This window comes from Gallus gallus, chromosome Z (assembly GCF_016699485.2).
Source record: "Gallus gallus isolate bGalGal1 chromosome Z, bGalGal1.mat.broiler.GRCg7b, whole genome shotgun sequence".
Taxonomy (NCBI): Eukaryota; Metazoa; Chordata; class Aves; order Galliformes; family Phasianidae; genus Gallus; species Gallus gallus.
In genome coordinates, this window is record NC_052572.1 from 60,388,486 (window position 1) to 60,413,231 (window position 24,746).

General features: G+C 35.2%; 1 protein-coding gene across 5 annotated transcripts in view; it reads right to left on the reverse strand.

Annotated features, from left to right (window-relative positions):
- Positions 1 to 24,746, reverse strand: part of ADGRV1 (adhesion G protein-coupled receptor V1) — a 260,638-nt gene that overhangs the window by 158,035 nt on the left and 77,857 nt on the right. For all 5 annotated transcript variants that reach the window (XM_040655976.2, XM_015280551.4, XM_040655978.2 and 2 more), the window contains 21 exons: positions 24,432 to 24,654; positions 23,761 to 23,965; positions 21,898 to 22,044; positions 18,727 to 18,982; positions 17,080 to 17,288; positions 16,157 to 16,330; positions 15,580 to 15,762; positions 14,754 to 14,933; positions 12,697 to 12,861; positions 11,332 to 11,449; positions 10,607 to 10,730; positions 10,099 to 10,237; positions 9,775 to 9,960; positions 9,196 to 9,428; positions 7,512 to 7,660; positions 6,133 to 6,334; positions 5,420 to 5,639; positions 4,046 to 4,285; positions 2,296 to 2,445; positions 1,141 to 1,614; positions 259 to 402 (listed from right to left, as the gene is read on the reverse strand). In XM_040655976.2, coding sequence (XP_040511910.1) covers positions 259 to 402; positions 1,141 to 1,614; positions 2,296 to 2,445; positions 4,046 to 4,285; positions 5,420 to 5,639; positions 6,133 to 6,334; positions 7,512 to 7,660; positions 9,196 to 9,428; positions 9,775 to 9,960; positions 10,099 to 10,237; positions 10,607 to 10,730; positions 11,332 to 11,449; positions 12,697 to 12,861; positions 14,754 to 14,933; positions 15,580 to 15,762; positions 16,157 to 16,330; positions 17,080 to 17,288; positions 18,727 to 18,982; positions 21,898 to 22,044; positions 23,761 to 23,965; positions 24,432 to 24,654 — 4,121 coding nt within the window. The remainder of the gene's footprint in view (positions 1 to 258; positions 403 to 1,140; positions 1,615 to 2,295; positions 2,446 to 4,045; positions 4,286 to 5,419; positions 5,640 to 6,132; positions 6,335 to 7,511; positions 7,661 to 9,195; positions 9,429 to 9,774; positions 9,961 to 10,098; positions 10,238 to 10,606; positions 10,731 to 11,331; positions 11,450 to 12,696; positions 12,862 to 14,753; positions 14,934 to 15,579; positions 15,763 to 16,156; positions 16,331 to 17,079; positions 17,289 to 18,726; positions 18,983 to 21,897; positions 22,045 to 23,760; positions 23,966 to 24,431; positions 24,655 to 24,746) is intronic.

A 24,746-nucleotide genomic window follows, 5' to 3' on the forward strand; every position in this document is an offset into this window, starting at 1 on the left:
TTTAAATACATGTATACATCAAAGTTATTGGTTGAACAGACATCTTCATGCAGTATTAACACATTTCTATTAAGATTAAAAAATGGGTATCCAGAAAAGAAGTGCACAGTATAATTACTACAGAAGTCTTGTCAGTCATTAAATTGGTTGCAGCAAAAAAAAAAAATAATTAAGGAGCAAAGTGAATCCTAACTGCACTTATCTTTTGAATGCAGTGTGGTAGAAATGTTACACTGCAGCTTGAAATATTATACTGACCTGTGAATTGGCAGCTTCTGCAGGAACAAGCACAACAGCTGATTTTGCTTTTTCTAATATTTTAGGCACATACTTGGCACTTTCTCTAACCAGGCTTACATTAATCAGTTCCAGAGTAAAATTCAAGTCCAATAAAAGGAATGCCTTTGAAAGAGAAAATTTAAATTAAAAGGTAGAAAATTAAGTCCAGAAAAAGCATGATATCCACCAGTTCAAAAAATTAAGTAGCAGACTGATGAGCAACTTGTGGTCTACTTACATACAAAAGCAGGTTTTTCAAGACTAGTGTTTTATCATCTTGAGCAAAAGAACTACAGGTAAAGCATCGGTGTTGAGAATGTGATTGACCAGCAGTTTGTTGAACTGTGAATTTGCAAAGCATTTACTGTCATGTTAATAAATTGTAAATGGAAAAGGGGGCCTCAGCTCACTTTTCATCTTTACGATTCACCACACCGTGAATGTAACACTGTACTGAGTATACCAAATAACCTGGCAATGCTGACAACAAATATATCTGCTGCTCTATATGTCAGTAGGAACAGATCACTACTGACAACCCAAAACAGAAACGTGAGAAAGTATTTTGATGCATAAGATAATAAAATGTGGAACTTATAATAATGAAGGTCAGTGATGGAAACAAACTGACTACATGAACGTATGCACAGATCAGTGATACTGCAAATATCATCTGAAAACACAATATTTAACTCCACTTCTACTCAGAAACGGGAGATTCATAGGTTTAAAATGTCTTCTTTGCTTCTTCCTCACAGGGGATACTGCTGAGAGTCTAGCAACTCATTCCAGCACCTTTGTATTGTGATTAGGACAAAAGTAAACACTAGATATCTAAGGATCTAAAAGCTTTATACAGACCTGGCTGCTTATTGGCACTCTTTTAACAGCAAAGCTGGCACCATCTTTTATGGTGAAGTATCCCCTCTCATTTTCAGGTGCAATTAGTTCTTCTTCTTGATGAGAAAAGATATGGTATTCAATGACCACTTCTCCAAATGTCCCAGCATGCCGAGTTACATTAATCTGAACATACCGATCAAGGTCTTTCTCCACCAATATTGACTGGTGATCAGAGTACAGGGCAAACACTCCATGAGGATCATCATTTGCAAAAACATTGATCTTTGAAATTCTTTTATCTTCGTCTAGGTCTGCTCCACCTTCTACTGAAATAAGTTGCACTATATAGTTCTCATCTAGTTCAGGAACATCATCAGGTAACAGGTAGATAATTATTTCTCCTGTACTCTGCTGGTCAGCAATGACAACAGATCCCTCTGTTGTAAGAAAGTCACTTGTGATGTCAAATTCACTATATAACTTCCAGTGAACCTGAAATGAATTTAAAAATGCAAAAGAAAACAAAATTACACACAGAGTCAGAAACATGCATAGACTTTGAACCGTGTTTAAAAATTGTTTCTATTTTTGACACCATGATATCTTTGCTGTCTGTCCTCACTCCAAGATTCCTTAGAATAACAAGTGGTCAAGAATCCTCATTTAATACAGCATATTCTTTCATTAATTGGAAGAAAATAAATAAATAAATAAATAAATAAATAGCAATTAAGTAATTGTTAAAACACAGACTTCAAAAATACTTCAGCTAAATAACACCGAGAGTGGTGGTTCAAAATAGCTGGAACTTATCTTACTATATAGCTGGAAAAAAGGTAAATTTTGATGTTCTCAAAGAAAGCTCACTATAAAAATACACTCTCCCAGCAAAACCACAAGTGAGGATGGTCAGAGGAAGAAGAGAGACAACCACAGTACTGTATTTCTTTTTTCTCTATAAGTGAGGAGACTGAATATGACTTTCCAAACTACAGGCAATTAAGCTGAACCCCTTGCTACATTCAGTCTGAAAGGCAACATTACAGAAATGAATTGGAGCAACAAACAATTGAAAGCAACAGAAAAAAAAATATTCTCTCTGTCCTGTATATGTTCACACCAATGATTTCAGATTACACCGCTTATTAGGAAAAGAAATAATAATGAGAATACCGTTATGTTTCCCAAAGTGCCTTGAACTCGTCTGAGAAACAGTGTAATATTTTGTGGTCCTTCCACTGCTGAGGGCTCTGTAAAGTTCCTCTCAAATAATGATTCAGGAGCAAACTGTACAATACCATTGGGGTCACCAAACTTCTGTATCTGTAAACAAACCAAACAACAACAACATAATCAGAAATGTAGACTGAGATATAGTCTTGCCAAAATTATTAAAGTTTTCGTCGTTGTATGCTACAGGACCTGTATCCACTAACTCCTCCTATTGAGTTATCTCATCTTAATATTCAAGAGTTCATTAGTATTTAACAGTCTGTGAGAAGAATTTTAAAAAACAAAATACAGGAGCATCAGGGTATCAGAAGGGAGTGATATCAAGCCCACATGTACTCATGCACACAAACAAGATTGTTGTAAGAGATCTGTGGATGACTCACTGATTTGCAAGAAAATCCTACAGTGATACCTCAAGAAATCTGAGCAAGTTCTAAATTAAATATGAATCAAAATTTGATGTTGTCAATAAATACACAAACATCTTTGTCTTTGATTATTTGAAACTTCTTATGAAAACAAACAGCAATGACAATTCTGTCCACTCGAGCCTCACTTAACAATAAATAACTTGTGCATTGCAAATGGTTAAAACATAGTTGAGAGAATATATCAATTTTGAATGAATTTGGAAAGAGTATCCCATGGAGATAAGATTAAGACAAAGTTGAGAAAGCATGAGTGTCCCCTTTTAAGTTTTCAGCAAACTCAAAACTGTCCAGACCTGTTTGGTGGGATCAAAAGGCACAATCAGACAATTGTACTTATAATAATTCATTGCTGCAAATTTATTCTAAAATTTTTACCATGAATCCAGTCTACCCTCTAGTGCTTCTTTATTTATCTTCTGAACACCTGGAGAGAAACGGAGGTAACAGTACACAAAGACAGCTAGCAATCCAGTTAGTAAATATTTTGACTATATTTGTATTCTCACTACACTGATGTAGCTTCACCAGACATAAAGGCTATATAAAGAATCAAAGACTTCTGCTTTGGAATAGCTCTGCACAAACACCAGTGCTTATGGAGAAAACAATTCATTGGTATGCAAGGTGAAGTATGGTATGAATTGGTATGCATTTCATTTCAAGGAATAAACCTACATCTCTGAAGGAGAACCTGTGGAAAAACAAGTTAAGTCCATCAATACATTACAATACTGGCCAGAAAAAACAATACAGCCAGCTTTTTTTTTTTTTTTTAATTTTATTTTTGCCCGCTTCTTATAGAAGTCTCATATATAAATCCTTAACTGCAGTATCCCTAAAGCAAATATTTGTCCTTCACAGCTTCTCTGCCTTACTTCTCTGACTATCTGTCTTTCACTGTGATTTTCTCATTTCTTCAATATGCGCTAGTGGGAGGAGAAGTAGAGGACAAAATTGTGAACAGTTAGGAATTGAGATCCATCCATGTTCCCACCAAAGAGAACCACAAACTTCTGCAAGGAAGGCAGCTGAGTCAGGGTTCGTATACTAATTTTTTACCGATAGATTATTTGCTACATTTTCTTAAGAACTGAAGACATACCAATACGTGTGATTATTACAGACAAGAAAGCCAAACGACAAACTATGCAATCCATATGATTAATTTTTAAAAGTCTCACAGGATAAATACCAATATCAACCTCAGCCAATAAATACCAATATCAGTCTCGGAAAACAGAAAAGCAATAATGACTTACTATTAGTGTAATGTTGTTTGACTTTGGATCTATCTCTGTTTCACCCTTCACAAGACTCAGTCTAATAACGAATATCTCCTGAACTTCAATATCTTCATGAGGATAGATTTGTAGATGAATAGTTCTCAGACCTCCTTCTCCTTCTCCGAAATAAAACGATCCATTCACAGGGTCACCAATGTCACTATTCAAAGGAGATAAAATCTCTTCTGAATTGGGCCCTAAAATGTCCCAATTAATCTGTGGAAGATATCAGTTTCAGAATAAGAGTGATGCTATGTTATAGTAGACCTCCAAGAGAAAGAAATGACAGAGTGCCATAAGTGAAATAAAGTTCCTTAATCTGGTAAGTAACAATGTTTAAATCTTTGTTGGTAAAAATGAACCAGAAAATATTCATAATGAATTGTATGTAGAAAATTAAATAATCCTTTTGAAAAATAAGCATAACAAATTACAAAAGGAAACTGCGAAGAGTTAAGCACAATGCCAACTTATTAAAATTGATATATTAATAATATAAATAAGTAGTTAGAAATGAAACAAATTTCTTTAGAGCACATAATGGGAAACACACAGGCCAGTTTTTAATTCTGTCCTTGTCCAGACTTTTTTTTTGTGAAGCTCCCCAAGTAAATCAGTACTCACTTTGTATAAAATGTAATATTTAACCTAAAATGACAAATACTTATTTACTATTCTGCAATAAAAGTTTTAAATTCCTCAAATAATGGTTTTGTACTTTAGCAGCCTGATTAAAAACTAAAACATTTTCAAAATTTCCGGTAATTACATTTGCTTTTGAGGAGGCCATATTCTGCACTTTAAATACCATTTTTATTTTGATCACTTTAATTTTTTTTCTGTTTTCTCAAATGACTTCTAGAGAAAAAAAGTCAAAGAAGACTAAGGCAATGTTTACATGGGAAAGAGATTTTCCAGTCATTTGTCAAGACTATGAAAGGCTCGCCTTGTTTCAGATTTATAACTTTCTTTATCACTGGTCTGGAAACCTAGAAAACTCATAATGAACATTTTACTGATTAAAAAAAAAAAAAAAAAAGACCAGCTTGAGGAAGTATTTCAACTAAATTAAATGAAACCTGTGGTGTATGATTTGAACCATGTTTCTGAAAGGATTAGGAGCTAGTTTAAAACATCAGACCATAATCAAAGTTGAAAGAAAGAAAGAGAAATAAAAGAAAATTTTAACTACATTTTTTGCTATATCGCAACTGTACACAACAAAGGCATAGAAAAAGCTGTAATTATCCCATCAGAAATCTGTCATAAGGAAGTTTTTGAAGGAAAATGCAGGAGCTTTTTCACCTAGCAACTAAAAAGCAACCAACATCTCTGCCAGCCAGAGCCTACCTGTGTGTCTCCTAACAATCTTCCAGTTCTTTCCAGCACCAGAGACACTGTCGTGGGTGTATCAGGATTGGGAAGAATAATTCGACTTTTGTTAAGAAATCGGACAATACCCAGGGGTGAGTCACTTTTAGCAATAGTGATCTGGCTCACTAGGTGGAGTCCAAGGACTGCTCCACCAGTAGCTCCTGTCAGCTGGATTTCAAATTGCTCTGCAAATTCACTGGAAGAAAAAAAAGGAGAGAGAGTGAAAAAGGTTATGAGAAATCCCCACCACCACACACACCCACAAATAAATAAAAAAATATTTTTTAAAAAAGGTAATTAAAAATATACTCAATTCAACTAATTCAATCATGGAGCTCTCCGAATATATGCAGAAGTCAGCTCAGTAAACTTACAACAGAAGATTCCTGCCTTTTACAATAAATGGTGATAAGTGAAAAAAAAATAATGTTCTACTTCCCATTTATGTTAAATACCTAATATCTAATAAATATCTAGTAATTCTGATAATCTAACAAACTGTCTATGTTTTATATGTCTATGAAACTTTAATAATAGTTTCTCTTTTCCTTTTTAAATTTAGATGCATTTTTCAGCACTGCAACAATTTCCTTTTTTATTCCAATTCTACATGTGAGTACACTGCTTACACTAAAAAAAATAATTACTGAACAGTAATTTAATGATAAATCATCTGAAAAATAAATTACCTTTCTTCATCATCAATAATAGAGATGTAGATAAAAGTCTGGTTCTGGCCATGATGAAACGTGACTGAGTTGTTATGGATTACATAGTCAACACCATTGGGAAGTGCAGAAATACTTCGAGAAAGAAAATCAGCCGTTACATAGCCATAAGTTCCACGCTTCCTCACAACAGGAATCGTGATTACTCCAGCATCTTCCTCTACTACAAGAATGATTAAGAAAAAATTACTATAGATATTTTATGTCAGCTTTTTAAATTTAAAGAATTATGCACTTGTCTGTACACTTTCTGTACACAAAAGAAGCCTCCACAAGCATTACTTTTGAAAATTGAATGCTCCACTTCTAACATCATCTTAATGCAAGCACGAAGTTGTTTCTTGAAGCACAGTAATACTTTCTTCTTCAATCAAGATGGAAGTTTATGTTCTAAAGACTTTGCCTGCTATTTTTCTATTTAGATTTTTAGTCAGTGATTGAATGCAATGTTAGCACCTTCTATCAGATAAACAATAGGAAAAAAAAAATCTTATGCTGCTATAAAATCATTTGTGTGAATGGTTATCGTTTCTTTAAAATAAAAGTTTACAGGCTAAGACACTTCATCATACTACAGTAGCTCATTTTATCTTCAGTGAATGTAAAAGCAAATCTTCAGGATTATGGGAAAGTCAATGTGATAAATGAAGAAAATTTCAGATAGGTTTTAAAAACTTAAGCAGAGAGGCTATCATCTTAGGAACAGCTTACATTCAAAAGAAATACTCATGAGCAAACTGAAATGGAGCTAGATATGCTGAGAATCTAGGAGACTAATGACAAGGAATGAAATTATTTTAGCTGATATGAAATGTCAGTTCATTTCTTCCATATTTTTTACTTTCTTCAAGGGAGCAACAAGCAGGTTTCAACTGGTTTCAACTGCATATATATCAGGTCACCCTAGTTACTATTTTTTAATGACAATACACACATAAGAAATAGCTGAGTGAAACAACCATTGTATTTTCTTATGGTAATTTTCCCTTGAAATACTGCAGTAGTTTCAGCATTACTGCTTAGTGTCTCAAATGCAAACTGAGAATATTCTGAATAAAGGAGACCTGTCCTTATGATGAAAGACACTGAAACACGCAGTAGTCCATTGCTCTCGTTCCCTCACTCTCAAGTTTATTGCCCTAGGTATATAAGTAATACAATCTGAACAATCATGATACAGCAACAGAAAGTATGAAGAAAAATTGCTGAAGAATTTATTTACAATTGCTTATATGCTTTGTATCAAAACTCAGAGCAGATGTTGGAAGTTAACTCAAAAATCTATGTCCAAGTCACAGACTTATCTTCTAACTCACACTGAAAACTTAGAGCAAACTAACCTTGTAGAAGGAGGTACTGTGGATCAAATTCTATGATGCCTTCTGCATTGTCACTTTTTGCTATAGTTACTCGTATTGTGGATATATTTCCTATTATAGGAGGTTGATCCACCTGTAGACCATTTTCTTTGATGGTAAAATCAAAGCCACTTTCAAGAACACAATAAAAATAATAATAATTAAAAAAAAAAGTTGTGAACATATTAAGATTAATGTCAATTTAATTATTACTACAAATACTTTTATTTTCTGAGAGTAATCACCAAAGACTTTTTTGCTACATTTTCTTAAAACCTTATATGACAGAAATAATAGTTTACTTCCAGCAATGTTCATCTTCCATTTTTTCTTTACCATGAAACTCTAGAAAACATTAATGAGGTTATACTCTAAGCAGATTAACCATATATGAATAGTGAAACCCATGCACTACACATGACAATATGCTTCAAAAAAAGAAGCCTTGAAAACTTCAATCAGGAAAATCTTAACTAGTAATTGCCTGTATAGGTCATCCCCATTGCTAATATATTACATGGCTATCATAATGACCAGTGTTTGTACCTCTGTTGGAATCCATGATTTTGATGATCTTTCCTAACACAGTCACTGTAAATATACAATTTCAATACAACTTTTTGCAGGAGATATAAATGAAGAGAATGGATTGGAATTGCAAAAAATATAGTTTCACATTAAAGTAATTCCATACAGTGACAAGTTCCTATACTCTGCATCTGTGTTTTTAATCTACATAATGTATTCACACAAAGAAGAACCCACTGCATCATGAAAAACGGTCACATGGAATGAAAATACAGAGCAGTTTCAGGCATTTCATATTAACTGGATGCAATATACAATTTGGAAATTCTAAATCATTAGTCATTTAAAATTAGGACATTACTTTAGTCCAATACTGCTTTCAGATATGACAGAAAAGTGAGATCACACCTGAAAGTCCAAAAATGACAGCTATGCTTATTGTAGTATTACACTTCATTATTGCAGGTGGAAATATATGATTTAAAACTATAAATATAAATTTAATGGAGAAAGTGACTATGTAACTTCAGCCAAATTTGACAATACTTTTATGAGTTATTTTAACATTCCTTTACTCTGATTTACTAAAAGAATTCCAGCACATCTGATGCTTTATTTTAAACAATATTCACTCTTACTTTTGACAGGCTGCAAAGAAGCGATTAACTATATATAGTAAGTAAAAGAGAATGGAACAGAACAGACAAGTATTAACATGCAGACTTGAAAATCCCATATTGTTACACCTGCTTGAAATGCAGAGCTGCGTTCATTGCTTTGTTGTTCCTTTTGGTAGAAAGTGCTTCTCATGACACTTCTAAAATACATATGGTATTTATAACTTAATAAGAATGTCTCAAATAAATAATCATCATAGAATGTGTAACAATCTTGTCAACACTTGTTTCTTAAACATTCAAGAAATGAATGCAATGTATGGACTTTCAATCAGCAAAACGTTTATGCTAATATTAAGAAAACTGAGTTCCTCATTTCTATCATGATCACTGTTATTACCGTCTTATGAAGTTCTACATTAGAATAGCTAAATTCCATTGGTGACTTTATGCAGTTAAGTGAGGTATCATGTTTTTCAGCTTGCTATCAATCTTATTTGCAACAAGGTATCTCTAGTTACCTTCCTTGGAGTTCCACTTTGGTAATCATCACTAAAAAGTCTTCAGGACCTTCAGGAATGTCATCATCATGAATTTCAATCAAAATCATTTTATTCTCCTCATCTGGTTCAAACAACAACTCCCTTACTGTGGGAGTGAAATCAATTCCCTCCTCTGCAGTTCCATTTATTATCTGAAACCAAAGACGCACTTTGCCGTAGCATCCTCTGGAGCGCACAATAGTGATGTTAACCTAAGGGGAAAAGAGCACTTATTAAATAAACAAATACATTAGAAACTTTGTTCTTCTGTCACAGTTGCTTTCAAAACTGTCCTAAAGGCATCTTTTCAACAGGTTTATAGATAACATTTGTTTTTAATAAATGCAATATATATGCAGCCTAGCATATAGCTAGGAGTGCCTAGCAGATGGCACTCTTTCTCAGAGTATTAAAAAAGTCCAAAAGCCATGATAGAGCTTGTGATATGATAAATACAGGAAGTCTTTGATTTATTTTTCTTCTGAAGTTAAGCATAAAGATAGCAAAAATACTGAAAGCCTAGAACATTCTACATAGGAATGGAATTTAATCTAATACCCATCTTTCTTCTTCTGTTGTTTGGAATAATTCTCTCGAAAATGTAAACTCTCCATATGGAAGATCACTGGCAGCCATGGTAATATTTGCTATGTTGCTAGATTCATTTATGAGTGCTCCATCACTGATTCCAGTTAGTTGAAACTGGTAGTAACTCTTTTCCTCAGGATGGTCATCATCTAGAGCCTAGGGAGGATGAACAATGAAAGCTAAAAGGATTTATACCATTTCCTGGGAGACAGGTATAATTAATTTCTAATCAAGCTAATATCTAAATAAAAGGAAGGACTCAAAATAGCTACTGGTGCAAAATCCTTCTTATACCTGTATTAGAACAACTGCAGCAGATTGTCTGTCTTTCATTGTCAAGGCTCCTGATATCTCAGTAAATTCTGTATAATGAGGAGGTGTTATATTCCAGTATATAATGATCTCACCAAAAATCCCTGGGCCACGTGTCAGGCTGCAGGTAAGAACACAATTACAGATTTTATTTTCTGCCGTTAATAGTTAATATCCAATCCAGAGAAAACAGTATATCATACTGCTGACCATAATAGAAATGCTATCAGCACTGTGAAGATTGAGTTTTAATGTATTAGGTTACTACAAAAATCTTCACAATTCTTTCTTCAAAGAGAGAACATTTTTGCAATTTTTGACTCCTGTGCTGTATATTCTGACCTTCTTTATAAATACACTTCTAAGTTTAAAAATAGTTCTCATTTTAGAAGGGATAATAATATAGAACAATAAAGAAATGCCTGAAAAATATGGATCTTCATTGCTTCTGAAATTCTCCTTTATTTGGAAAAATGAGAGATGCACCTACCTAATAAGAGCAGTTCCATTATAATTGCCAGAAGGTTCTCCAATCAGAACATGCTTGAATGAATGAGCTATTCCAACCACCCCAGAAGCTCCTTCATCACCCAAAATAATGATGGTGGCCAGACCTGTGGAAAGAACAAAGCCTCTAACAGTAAATATTTTTTTGAAATGTACAACTGAAAGTTAACTTATGAAAATTTTTTGAATTTTAAGCATTGGCTACCTAGAAAGCCTGTAGAAGCCCCATCCTTCAATCTTCAGAATTTGATAACACCCTCAGCAAACTGGTTAAATTGGGAACTCTTCTTTAGCATGGCTTTCCACTAAATGAACACCCTGTATGATCACTTACAAACAGGACAAACAGGTCTGAACTTACAGGTCTGAAGCTGGGTTTGACTGTTGCTTTTTGTTAAATAATTCTTTTTGCACAATGTTAACTGTTCTGTGTTTCTGTATTTTGTTTGCTTTTTCATGCCTGAACACAGCAATTTATACCAACAATTAATTTAGAGTGAAAAAATATGACCTAAAATTCTCACTTATTTCTACAGATGAGTAAACAATTTATGAAAAAAGACTGACATTCCAAAACAATCAAAGAACCTATAACAAAGAACACTGCAAAACTCATCATACATAAGCACCACAGTCCAATATGAACAGGCTTACTACAATTCTCATATGAAGTATCTAAAAATAGAATGTAGTTAAACAGTTATTTACCATTTACAGGGGATATCTCTGCATCACCAGCAGACACTAGCTGAATAGTAAATGTTTCATTGCCTTCCAGGATACCATCTTCTACAGCACGTATAACAATAAACTTCTGGGATTCAGTCTGGATCATGTAAAGACCAGAAGATATATATATTTATGTATATATGAAGTGAAACTAAAAAAATTACAGTATTATACTATGCAAAAAACTACTCATCATAAACAATCCATGTTAAGTATGCATATGCTTGGTATATTTTGAGCCATTTTTAAAAAAAGAAATTTCTGGTTTACCTAAAATGTTTTCTCCCAGGTAAATAAACAGTAAAAATTGCCACTTAAACATTATGTTCTATCTGAGAAATACTCTGGATATTTTCAACTGAATAACTGGTATTATTTTTAAATTATATTCTTATGAAATTTTCAGCACAGAGGAAATGTATTCAATATAATATACAAATACTATTATTAAGATTGTGAGTAATAGATCATTCCTATCCAACCCACATTTTTGACAGAGGGTAAATGCTTTAAGAAGAATATAGAAAAAGACGCTTATAACTTTAGTAGACCATATGTACATACCTGTATGCATACATGTATGCATACAACTTAAGAATAAGAACATACGTAAGAATAAAAACTATTTTCAGGCCTATCAGAAGAAATGAGCCAGTAAAATGAAATAAATCTTTGCCAGATACCTGCATCTCACAAAAAAAGTTATATTTCAGCAAATTAAAAGAAATGTAAGGTATACCTATCTATTTAATGCAGAGTACCTGTGGACAGACCAAATAGCTTATACCTTATTTTAAAACATATTTATTCAATAAATATTTACAGTAGCATGTAAAATACAATATTAAAATAACAATAACTTGACAATATCCAATATTTAATCTCTTGTTTCAGTGCTTTAACCTGCCATGAAACTCACACAAAAAATTGTACAATTTGAAAATCACTAGGGTGACTTTTATTCATTTTTAAAATCTGCAACAGTTCAACATTCTTCATGCTTCTCATTTCTTCACATTTATTTTTTGATTGTATGGTAATGGAGCGGAATAATTGTTCCTATAATCAGTACTCACATGCAGTATATTGGTGTTCCTCTTTCTTAACAGTAAAACCAACTTGTATTTGAGAAGCCTGTTTTCCTGTTGATAACGTTACATTGCTTTAAAAGGAGCATAACAGCTTTCCTCATCAGTTCAAACTAGGCTTTTGCTAGTATTTTCATACTTAGTAGTCTCTATCTTAATAAACACCTAACAAGAACCATGCCAACAAATTCATGAAGGAAAAGAAAACTCTGTATATCTAAGAATAGTAAATCATTAATCGTTATATCAGAAATACCTCATTAAAGTGGAGGGTACCATTCAGAGGGGTCAGGTCGTGTTCAGCAGCCTCCTCAAGAATCCATATCACTTTAACTGCTCCCTGTCCACCTGGACTTCGACTTACAGTGAGCAGCGCAATTGCTGCAGAGTCATCAAGTGTCTGAGGTTCCTTCACTGTTATCTGAAGAAGAAAGAAGAGGAGGAGGAAGAAAAGGTTTTAGCAAATGCATCCATACTGACTTGGGAAAAAAAAAAAAAAGAAATAAAAAAATATAAGAAGAGCATTATTAACAACAACATAAGCCAAGGAAAAGCAGTAAGAAGACAACTGGCCTAAGAAATGTGTTGAATTCTCCTAGCAAATATGAATCACTCTAGTTACTTTCGTATGGTCTGTGATTCAAAACAATTACAGATAACGAGTCACAAGCAGTCACCAGTAAAATGGACAGCAGAATTATTCACTGCCAATCAGTAAGATGAGAAATGTTTAGTAATTTCTTTCCGAACTTTCATTTCAGTAATGAAGATAATTAAAAATCTATTTTAACATTCAGCAAAACACTAAAAAACCTACCTTGGACATCCTGGATTATTAGTACACAGAAGTAAAATGCACTGATACAGAAGTTCAAGTCTATGCTGCAGTGCTTTCATTGCCAATATCATCAAACGCAGTTAGATAAAGACAAGCACTAATATGCCTTTCGTAGAATCATAGAATGGTTTGGGTTAGAAGGGACCTTTAAGATCATCTAGTTCCAACCCCCCTGCAATAGGCAGGGACACCTCCCTTTAGACCAGATTGGCACAAAGCCCCATCCAGCCTGGCCTTGAGTACTTCCAGGGAGGGGGCATTCACAACCTCACTGGACAACCTGTTCCAGTGTCTCACCACCCTCACAGTAGAGAATTTCTTCCTAATATCTAGTCTAAATCTACCCTCTTCCAGTTTATAATTATTTCCCCTTGCCCTGACTCTACATGTGCTGATAAAAAGTCCCTTCCCAGCTTTCTTCTAGGCCCCCTTCAGGTACTTGAAAGTCACTATAAGGTCCTTCCCACGCCTTCCCTTCTCTAGGCTTCAGAGCTCCACATCTCTGAGCTGTTCTTGTAGGGGAGGTGTTCCAGTCCTCCAGTCATCTCTATGGCCTTCCTCTAGACCCACTCCAACAGCTCCATGTCCTTCATAGAATCATAGAATCAGTCAGGTTGGAAAAGACCTTGAAGATCATCAAGCCCAACCATGACCTAACCATACGACCCTAACTCTAACAACCCACCCCTAAATCATGTCCCTGAGCACCACATCCGAATGGTTTTTAAACACATCCAGAGATAGTGACACAAACACCACCCTGGGGAGCTTATTCCAGTGCTTAACAACCCTTTCTGTAAAAAGTGTTTCCTGATATCCAACCTAAATTTATGCTCATGCAACTTAAGGCCATCTCCCCTCACCCTGTCACCTGTCACCAGTGAGAAGAAACCAACCCTGCTCTTGCTGTAAGCACCTTTCAGATATTGGAAGAGAGCAATAAGGTCTCCCCTCAGCCTCCTTTTCCCCAAACTAAACAGCCCCAGTTCCTTCAGTCTCTCCTCATAGGGCATGTTCTCCAAGCCCTCCACAAGCCTTGTTGCCCTTCTTTGGACCTGCCCCAGCACCTCAATGTCCTTTCTGTACTGAGGTGCCAAAACTGAACACAGTACTTGAGGGGATGCCTCACCAATGCTAAGCACAGGGGCAGGATGACTTCCCTTGTTCTGCTCACCACACCATTCCTGATACTAGCCAGGATGCCATTGGCCTTCTTGGCCAATGTGTTCTTGCGTTGGGGTCCCCAGAACTGGATGCAGTACTCCAGGTGGGATATAATAAGAGCAGAAAAGAGGAACAGAATCACCTTCCTTGATTTGCTACTGGTCATGGTTCTCATGATGCAACCCATTTTCAGTGAAAGAATTGTCTTCCAGTGCAATGAAAGGTTATCAAAATCAGCTATGTGTTAGTGACACAAATTCACAATCCTGCTTTTGCAGAAAATAGTATAATCCAAATCAAATCAAACTCACATTTTTTTCTTCAAAACCAAATACTCCAACAGGGGAATCATTGGGTGGAATAGCAACCGTTACTAGTGTTTCATCTCCAAGCCTTGCACCACCGGTTACCCTCACTAAAACAATTTTGAAGATCTCAAGGAATTCAACTTCACTGTCATCTATGATTGTAATTTCTATTTCTCCTGTAGCCTGAAAGAAAAACAGTTAAAATCAAAACAAAACAGAACTAAACTAAATTTCTTTTCTAGTACTCTATATGAATTGTTTGAAAAATGTGACATGTAAAATAAATAAATTTTCTATACTTATAGATAAGCACACATTGTTTGATTGTGCTCATTTCTTACTATATTGCATATTTTCATATACAGGTAGACCACACTGTAATTCAGCCTCAATTCTGCTCAAAAAGTATACTTTCCTATTGTGAAAGACCAGTTCTCTTGACATAAATATCTTTTATATACACCAAGTATTTTCAGGGGCAGTATGAAATTTACAACTAAAGAAACATACAGGCGTACTCTGAAAGTTTGTAGAAAAGATAGGTTATGTTACAGATTTTTAGGGTAAAGGCCTTTATTATAAGAAATTATGGCTTCAATTAGAGGTACCAAAGACATACATTCCTATCTGGTCAATATTTTTAAACAAATATATTACAAATAGAAATATATTGTGCTTTTCTGCGTTAAAGCACTGAAATCAGGAGAATCATTCATATCCTAAGACCATAAATAAAATGATTTCAATGAATGGATGAAAATTCTACTGGTGGAAAATGTGAGATGGTCTTAAATTGAGAACCAGAGATAAACTTCAAGCAAGCGCCTACCTGCCCATCTGTAAAGGTAAGGTTTCCAGATGATGGTGTAAAGTCTTCAAAACCAGCAGTTAAAAGAATGGCTTCCCAATACAGAACTGCTGACCCAAACCTCCCAGCCTGTCGAACAACTGGAAGTTTCAGTATATTATGCGGTGGTGGTACCTCATAACCAGCAACAGTTCCAGTTTTATCCTGTAAATTCAACAAAAAAAACTAGTGAGTATCACAGCTGCTATTTATTGACTGACTTCTGGATAAGAATAAATAAAGAAATCATAATCACTTGTAAACTGATCCGAATATAGCACTGATCTTGCACAGCAAAAGTACCAATCAGATAACATCCTGAGGTTCCTCTCAGAAAATTATGAGACTCTCATTTTAGTACTTCCAGCTCCCTAATAAGTTTCATACATTAATTGCGAAGAAAATTCCAAGACTGAACTGCTTGACTGACATCTGGCCTATTTATCCAGAACAATTCACTGTGATAAACCATATCAGAATAATAATAAAAATGGTCTGAAATCACAGACTCTCTGGCTGGAATGTGACTTTAAATTTTTTTTCATTCAAGTTCACTTACCTTTGTAACACTGAAACTAAATATTCCTCTTGCATCATCATTTTCTTCAATTGTTATTTCAGCTATTTCTAAACCAATCCTCTTCACGCTTGGCTGACCTCTGGCGAGTGAATCGATCAGCTGCACATCAGTAATATTGATTATAAATCCTTCCTGTAATTCTGGAACATCATCCTGGAAAAATATTTTTTAAATGTCATTTTTTTTTCCCTACAAAGTACTATGATTAAGTTCTAACTATAAATTTTATAACTTTATAAACTTTATAACTTTGATAAAATTAGAGTACATGCATAAAGGTGACTACTTCCAGGATGCTGTCAGAGAACTTGGGATTATATAACCAATTCCTTTCTTCACATCATGTGAAAGGTAGAAGAGAATACCTTAGCTAAATTTTAGAAGCTGAAGCTGGTAGTCAAATTCCAAACCTGCTGAAACAATAATAGAAATTGCTGGCTGATACTTCTTTGTCCTATCTATAATAAAAGTTGGTCAGATTTCAGAAACTAAATCAGAACATATAAGACAGTATCTCCATGCTGAATGTATTCATGTAATTTATCTATTTTTAGTAAAAATTTAACATTTTTCAAACTACACAAGAAATCTGTTAATAAGCACATAAGATAAAATAAATTCTCCATAAAACTGCAGTAAGTTTCAAAAACAGTGGGCATCTAAGACATTTACATTTTTCTACTTCTTAATAATATTAACATGGATAGTAGGACAAAGCAAACTACTTAGTTCCTTCCCAGTTACTAATGTACAAATTCTTTTGAAATAGATGACTGCAATTCCTAGTAATTTACCACTGGCTGATGATGCAAGAATCCTAAGCCCTTTTCTTAAAATAGAAACAGCAATATTCTTCATTTCTTTAAAATAAATTATTGGCTGAAGTGGTTAAGGCTACTCACAGGTAAAATAGTGATCATGACAGAAGCTGTTGTTGCATTATCCATCATAACAATTGTCTTCTTTTCTACTATATAATCCTCATTCTCTGTTGCTTGGTTGGAGAGGGGAAGGTCCAAGTTAGGTTCGGTACTCAACTGAACTGCTATCTCTCCAACAAATCCTTGCTCACGAACAATTTGTAAAGTAACAGTAGTGGAATTCATTTCTCCTATAAAAAAGGGGGGGGGGAGGGGGAATGATGAATGTGATTGTTTTAAACCCTTGCTCTGCTTGATTTCCAGCTTGCCTAATTGTACTGGAGCTCCTTACTAGAGTCCACTTCAGCTCAGCTTAGCAACACAACCATACTTGGCTCGTGCAAATGAACAGACAAAGATGGTGTAAACATACAACAGTTTGCAAGCCAGGAAAGTATTTTAAAGCAGTACTTAGAGGAATAAAGAAATACTGAATATTTACAATTTTAAATGCTTGCTATACAAACTTTTATTTCAGTATTGCTATTCTTACTCATTTTTCCTCCAAAACTCCAATCTCACTATTTTTGCCTGGTCTTTACCCCTAGGAGATAACCATTAATTCTAATAAGAGAAAGCTTCACTGTAGCCAGTCACTCTGGTTGTACATTTTAGAAAAAGGCATTTTGCCTTTCTGTAACACAGACTTTGAAGAAAATTAGATGTACTTATATCACTAAGGCTAGGATTTCTTTTTAGGGAAAGTAGATTTACATTTTTTTTTTCCAGTGAACTAAACACAACATCTGGCTAAAAGTTGATGAATGGAGAACTTGAAGAGATAAAAATCAGCAGGCTTTGTACTTCAGAATAGTTTCATCAAACTAATTATTTGCATTAATTAGCTACTGTACTAATTAGCTACTATTTCACAATGGTACATTTTCTATTAGGAAGAAAGAAAATCCCTTCAATGCTAATTGGCCTTAAAATAGAAAAGGCAAAGAGGTTTTAACCGCACTAATATTCTGATGAAAAATGTGGAAAATGTACATCTCATAAAAAATATTTTTTTCTACAGACAGGATATTAAATTGCCAGGAAAATTTCAATTGGGCTTTTGAAGTATTAATAGCTTATCTTTCCATTCTCACAGCCAGCTGCTGGAAAACTACCAGGCTTGCAGAAAGAGCTGGAGCAATCAGCGGCCTGCATTCCTGGGCCAGTAGAGAGAGCAGGAGCTCAAACACCATTGTAATTCTCCTCAGGCAAACCTTTGAAGTTTGTTATCATCCAGTCAAATGAGCTGGTAAGCAGAAAACTTCAATTTTCTTGAAATGTAATTCACACTTGTTCTGCTGCCTTCCATCTTTCCCTGTCTCTTTTTGACTTATTTCCTGAGGAAGCTTTTCTGTAAATTATTTTAATCAGATTATGCATCTAATCAAATAGGTAAATTTGCTTCTTACATAAACAGAAGGATTTTATGTGCTAATGAAATACAACACAGGGTGCCAAGTTAGGTATTCTAAATTCTAACTGTTGCATAGTTAGATATTCGTAAAGATAATTCTACTACATAATCTGTGTATAAAAACACTGCTCCTTACGATAAACACATAATCAATGTTATCTTAAAAACAGTTACCTTAAAAAATTACATGTAAGTTGTACAATAAACAGACCTACCCTCTGGCTCTGTGACTTTAACAAAGAGAGAGTTTGTATGCCAGCCAATCACACCATGTGGGGAATCACTAGGTAAAATGGTAAGTACTGCTCTTGATCTTTTGGGATCAATGGTAGCTCCTCTTGTAGTATCTTGAACACCCACAGTGGTAACACGAGTGAGGGTGATAGCCACAGTCTCTGAAAGCTCTGCAGCACTGTCCGCAAGAATTGTCAGTGTGATCGTGGACAGTGCCTGACCTTCTGAAAATGTAATCTAAAAAGTTTTAGAGGGAGGGAAAAGAAAAAAGACAAACATCTTCTCAGTGCTGTCATACCAACTATTTTATTCTGCATAACTCTATCAATAAAAGAAAAAAAAAAAGGCATACAAAATATGAGATCTAGAAGAGACAGGCAACAAAAAGTCACTTTAAGAAAAAGGCACTGTGGTAGAATGGTTTGAAACCAAAGTCCCAAAGCTAGAAATGAATTCTCAGTTAGAAGCATAATAACCAAAGACTAACCACCAAGTTGAGAATGAATTTGATATAATCAAGTGTACAACAACTATCTCCATTATGGAAGCTGCACTTTAAGATGAGGCAAAACAGATCAGTCATTTCAAAGTGATCATACATGCTCATTATCACAGAATTGTAGAATGGCAGAGGTTAGAAAGGACCTCTGAGCACAACTAGTCCAAACTTTCCTGCTAAGAATAGGCTCAATTAAAGCAGGTTACTCAGTCTATGTCCAGCCTCGCTTAGAACACCTGCAAGGACAGAGACTTAACAAATTCTCCTGGAAACTTGTGCCTGTGTTTCTCCACCCATACAATAATGGCGTCTTTCCTTAAGATTCATAGAATCATACAATAATAGAATATCCTGAGTTGGGAGGGAATCATGGGGGTCATCAAATTCAACTCAAATGGCATTTTTTGTATTGTACCTATTGCAGGCACAAGACACAACAGAAAAATATTTCTCTGTCTTCTTTACTCCTCTCCGGTATATATAGATGATGATAAGGTCCTCCTTGAGCCTCTTTCCATATCTAAGATGCTCCCATCTCTTAATAACATTTAGGGGCCTTCCTTGGACTTTCTGATTCTCTCGCACTACAGAACCCAGAGCTGTACTCAGCAATATAGATGTTTCTCACCAGTGCTGACTAGAGGAGCAGGATTATCTCCTTTGACCTCCTGGCAATGCTATGCCTAAAGCAGACTATTACAGAAGCACAGGTTGCTGGCTCACATTCAACTTGTCCTTCATTACATGCTTTAGAAATGATGCAAAATTAACTTTCTTCACTGAGATTTCCTGCATAATACACTTAAGTTTAATGCTTTCTCAACATTACAAGGAGAGGAAGAATCAGTTAACTGCTGATAACTCAGCATTCTTCCTTCTATAATGTGCCAGGTCCAGCTGGGGTGAAGCTCCCTTTCCTCACAGAAGCTGATTAAGTGCTGTACTTTGCATTTGTGTCTAGAAAGTGCTAACAGATCAATTTTTCAGTTATTGGTGAACAGCACTCGCACAGCATCAAGGCTCTCTCTCCAACTGATTATCTTAAAGGCCCATAGGAGTGGGCAGGAGGCTGAGTGTGTTGGGCTTACATGGCAAGTTTCTGGCAGCAGAGCCTTCAGGTAGCCTCTGTCAGCAGAGCCCAGCAGTGCGCCATGTAGAGCAGAGCAGCTCCAGCTTCTCCAGCAGGGACCTACCACTACCAGAGCTGAGCCATGAGTTACACTGGCTGTGCTCTGAGAGAGCAGATATAAGGGAGGGAAACGCTACTTTGCAATAGCAGCTGGGAGAGAGAAGTGAGAAATTAGAGATAAACTTTGCAACTTTACTTATTAAACTGCCTTTATCTCAGTCAACCAGTTTTTCTGACTTTTATTCTATGCCTATCTTGTTGAGAAGGGCAGAGTAAGAGAACAACTGAGTGGGGGGCCTGGCAGACAGCCAAGGTCAACCGAAGACTTATAACTATACCAAAAGTATGACGAATGTGTAATATGCAACAGCTTCATTACTAATTGAAAGAATGTCAAGTCAGCAGTTTTGTTAATCATTTTCCTAGTGTCTTCTATTTAAAATGACTGATGAATGCTTTGTCCAACTATCTTCTTTTCATTTTTAAATTCAAAAGGCCAGTCATTTGATCAGGTCTCTCTCAGAAACAAAAACATATATACGTATAAATACATATGTATACATGTATACATATATAATATATATGCCTAATCCTATCCTACAGGATACATAAATACTTAGGCTACACCTATAGTGTAGATTAGAACTTTACAGTGAATTATGTTCAACTAATACTTTCATTTCTGCCTCCTTCTACCTGCAAAAGTCTGCAGGAAAGCCATGCAGCATCCTCTTTTGATTCATTCCAATCTAGAATGCTCAGGGAATATTTAAATAATTTTGGTATCTTTTTTTTTTTTTTTGGCACTCTGTTTCTCCATCTTGATTTTTCTCAAAATCTTTTTATTATACTTCATATGCTGCATTACAGACCCATTATTTCTAGTAGTAAAGCTTTCTAAAATCTTTTGGCCCTTCTTCCCAGAGCTGTGACTTAAATTGGAGCTTCACAACCTCTCGGACTGCAGGGTTTTGTGTCTTTACTAGATGGCCCCTACATGGAGGCACTTGACCTAAAGAACCCTGTATCCAGGAGTTCTAAAGCATATAACGCTCCAGCCAGCAGAAAACATTAGATTTTAATATGGTTGAAAATCTGAACAGTTTTAGAAATAAACTAAACTGGGACTTGTGATATTCTCCTAGGCCACTGAAGTTCTCAAATGTATTGGCATCACCAGGACTAAGAACAAACACTCCAAGATTCCTACCTATGCAATGATTTAGCAAAGTTGTTATATCTCACAACAGGAAGAACAGAAAATGGGAACAGGGTTCTACAGATAAACATTTTTATTGCCAGAACAGAATTGCAATATCTGGTTCTAAAGAGTCATATCATGCTATTATTACGTGGCAGACAAAAATGAGAACTGCTAACCTCACAGGCAAGGACCATGAAGCCAAAATTAATAGAACAGGGCAATCTTACCAGTACTACAAGTACTGCTTCTTTCCTATTGGTCCACACCAATTTTCTGAGGTAATATAGTCAGTGCTTCCTTAATATCAGTGATATACATACCATTCCTGAAGCTGGAAATACATCACTTATGCTCCCATTAGCTATCCATTCTACTGTAACTCGTCCATATGTTCCTACTAAACGTTCAATATTCAAAGTGATTAAACTGTCCTGTTCCATTTCTTCAACCTGCTTAAATAAAGAATTCTGGGAAACACAAAATAGCAAAACCACAAAGTTATTTTCTTCTAAAGAAAAGTTAATTTAGAGATCTTGGTATTCAAAGAGGGCAATGACATCAAGTATCAATAAACTTGTCTACCATTAAGTAGACAAATATATATTAATTGATTACATTTATATGACCTATTAAGGTAGTTTTCATGGATGTTAGAATTTAAAATGTCAGGCCTCTTTAACATAAAGTAAAAAAGACAAGTCTTAATTTATTTTCTGAGTACAGTACTTTATGTTCAAACTGTATGAAATAACAAAACAAGCGGAAATATAAAAAAAAAGATTTATATTTAGTGCAATTATTTTTGTGTTGTTTGTCCACCTCACACAAGTCCAGATGCAAAGCTTCATTTCGGTGATGACTCTTCTGTCTTTCATATCTTTAGTAAGTGTTTAGTATACCCCTGTCTCATTGTCCTCTACAGTGTGTGCTGATTTAAGAACTAACCTCTCCAAATACTACCTTCCACCTGACATTTTCTCCAAGGAATTCATTTTGTTCTGGTAGACTGACTCACCTTATGACATAACCCAGTTGGTGTATTTTTCAGGGGAAAAGGCTGAGAAAGACAGTTTCTTTTTTTTTCTTGGCTCAAAGCTCTCTTTGTGAGGCCTTTTTGGTGATAAGACTCTAACTGACAACTGCAAATTATCTAAGGTGGTGAGTGGTGGGTGTCACCATGTCACAATACTTCTGCTCATGAAGATAAGCAGAAGTGGGACAAGAAGTCTTTTTCAGGCATGTGGCTTGAAGGAGCTAAGCACTGCAAAAGGCAGTAATGCTTGTGCTCAGCAAGGCAGGCACCACTCCCTGCTGGCTTATCTGTTCGGCCAGGTGTGTCATGCTAACAGAAAGAAAAGAAGAAGAAAAACAAACCTGAGAAGCAAGGGGATAAAACACCCCCTGCTAAACTAAGGGACTGTGGAGAAGAACTCCCAAAGAAAATAAACCTTTGATGGAGGAATCCCTAAGAGAAAAAAAAACCTCTACAAAAGAACTCCCCCGGGGCCTGCTTGCTGTGAAGCTTCCTAGCTTTCTCTCATACCCTGTGGTGATTGGACGAGTTCCTGAGATCAGTGGAAAAACAAGGAGCAATGCTGAAACCCTCGGTTGTGACTACCTCTCTCTTGCTTTCAACAAGACTCCGTGTTTTTATTTCCTATCTCTTTTTTATTGCCTGTCTTCCCTTCCCCATCTCTGTAAGCGACTAGGATTTGTAATAAACTGGTTGGGCAAACATTTGACCCGTTGTGTCTTAACCTCACCATCAGATATACAAGTATAAGAGAACCTCCTCTTCCTCCTACAGTTGGAGTGAGACAAAGGCTCTTCAGGTTTGTTTACCAAATTCACTTGCATAATAAATTAGTAACAACTAGATGCCATCAAATATGACATCTAAAAAACTGAATTTGTAAGTTGTTGCAAAACCAAGTTGATAAACTAACATGTTAATCTAACATAAAAAATCTCAGAATAGAGACTGTGAAACTTCTGTCCTATCACCCCAGTATTCTACACAATCATATACCAATGCTACATAGATGTTACAAAGCACATTACTAGATGACACTAGAAAAAAAAATCTAGAAAAACATTCTGAATTTTACAGTTCCAGTATGTCTGTGTTCAATTATTCAGAAACTATATATACATATTTTAATGATTTACCTTAGAATTTTTACCTGAGCAAATGCAATGACTCCATAGGCATTGTCATTCGAAGGAATAATAATGTCAACAAAACCATGAGAACCAATCTCTGCACCTCCTTTAGGATTTTTCAGCCACACTCTGAAGCATTCTTCCTCTTCTGGGATAATGTCATCAAGGATATTGACAGCTATCACAACTGCCATGTCCCCAGGATCAAATATCAATTCACCTGAACTGGCACAAAAACGTGCATATAACAATTATAAATTTAGGATAGCTGAATAATGATCTCTAAAAGCACAGTTGCAAATTTACTGAGCATTTTTGATATACAATTATTGCTTATATTGCTCTGAAAGTAATTTGGGTTAAAATAGTATTTTCTTTAACAAAATAACAGTAGATCATAAAGTAACTGAAAATAATTATGAATGCAGTTTCATTTATCCTAAATAGAAGCTTAAAAAAAAATAAGAAGTCATGACTGGAAGTCTTCCTTGTCTTGTGTTTTAAAATCAGCTGTGAAGCTGATTTCAGGTTATCTTAAACAGTGAAAAATTATCTTTAATGTTAATAAAATAAGCTCATCATACGTAGAAAGTTATAACACTCTATACTGTAACCAAAACAATACCAGAGAAAAAGAAATACAGGAGCTGTGGGACAAGTTTTATAAGAAAAAAAAAAAAAAAACCCTTACCTGGGTATAAAATCCGACTGGTTGGAAACAGTGGTCAGTTCATAAATCTGGGACTTGGATTCCATGGACAAAACAATCAAGCTCTTGCTGGAGTTCAGAGATCTTGCAATTACTGATGTGATATGATCTGCATATGGAGCTTCTAGCATTATAGAGAAGGAGTTTGCTTCTGAGTTCCAAGAATACAGTGCTGTTACATTCTTACCCGCTAGCAGGATGTGAACTACATGGAACAAAGAAGATAAAGAAAAAACTCATTTTTAGTGTTACATATATTTAAAAGTTTTTGTTTTATTATCAGAGATGTTCTTTGTA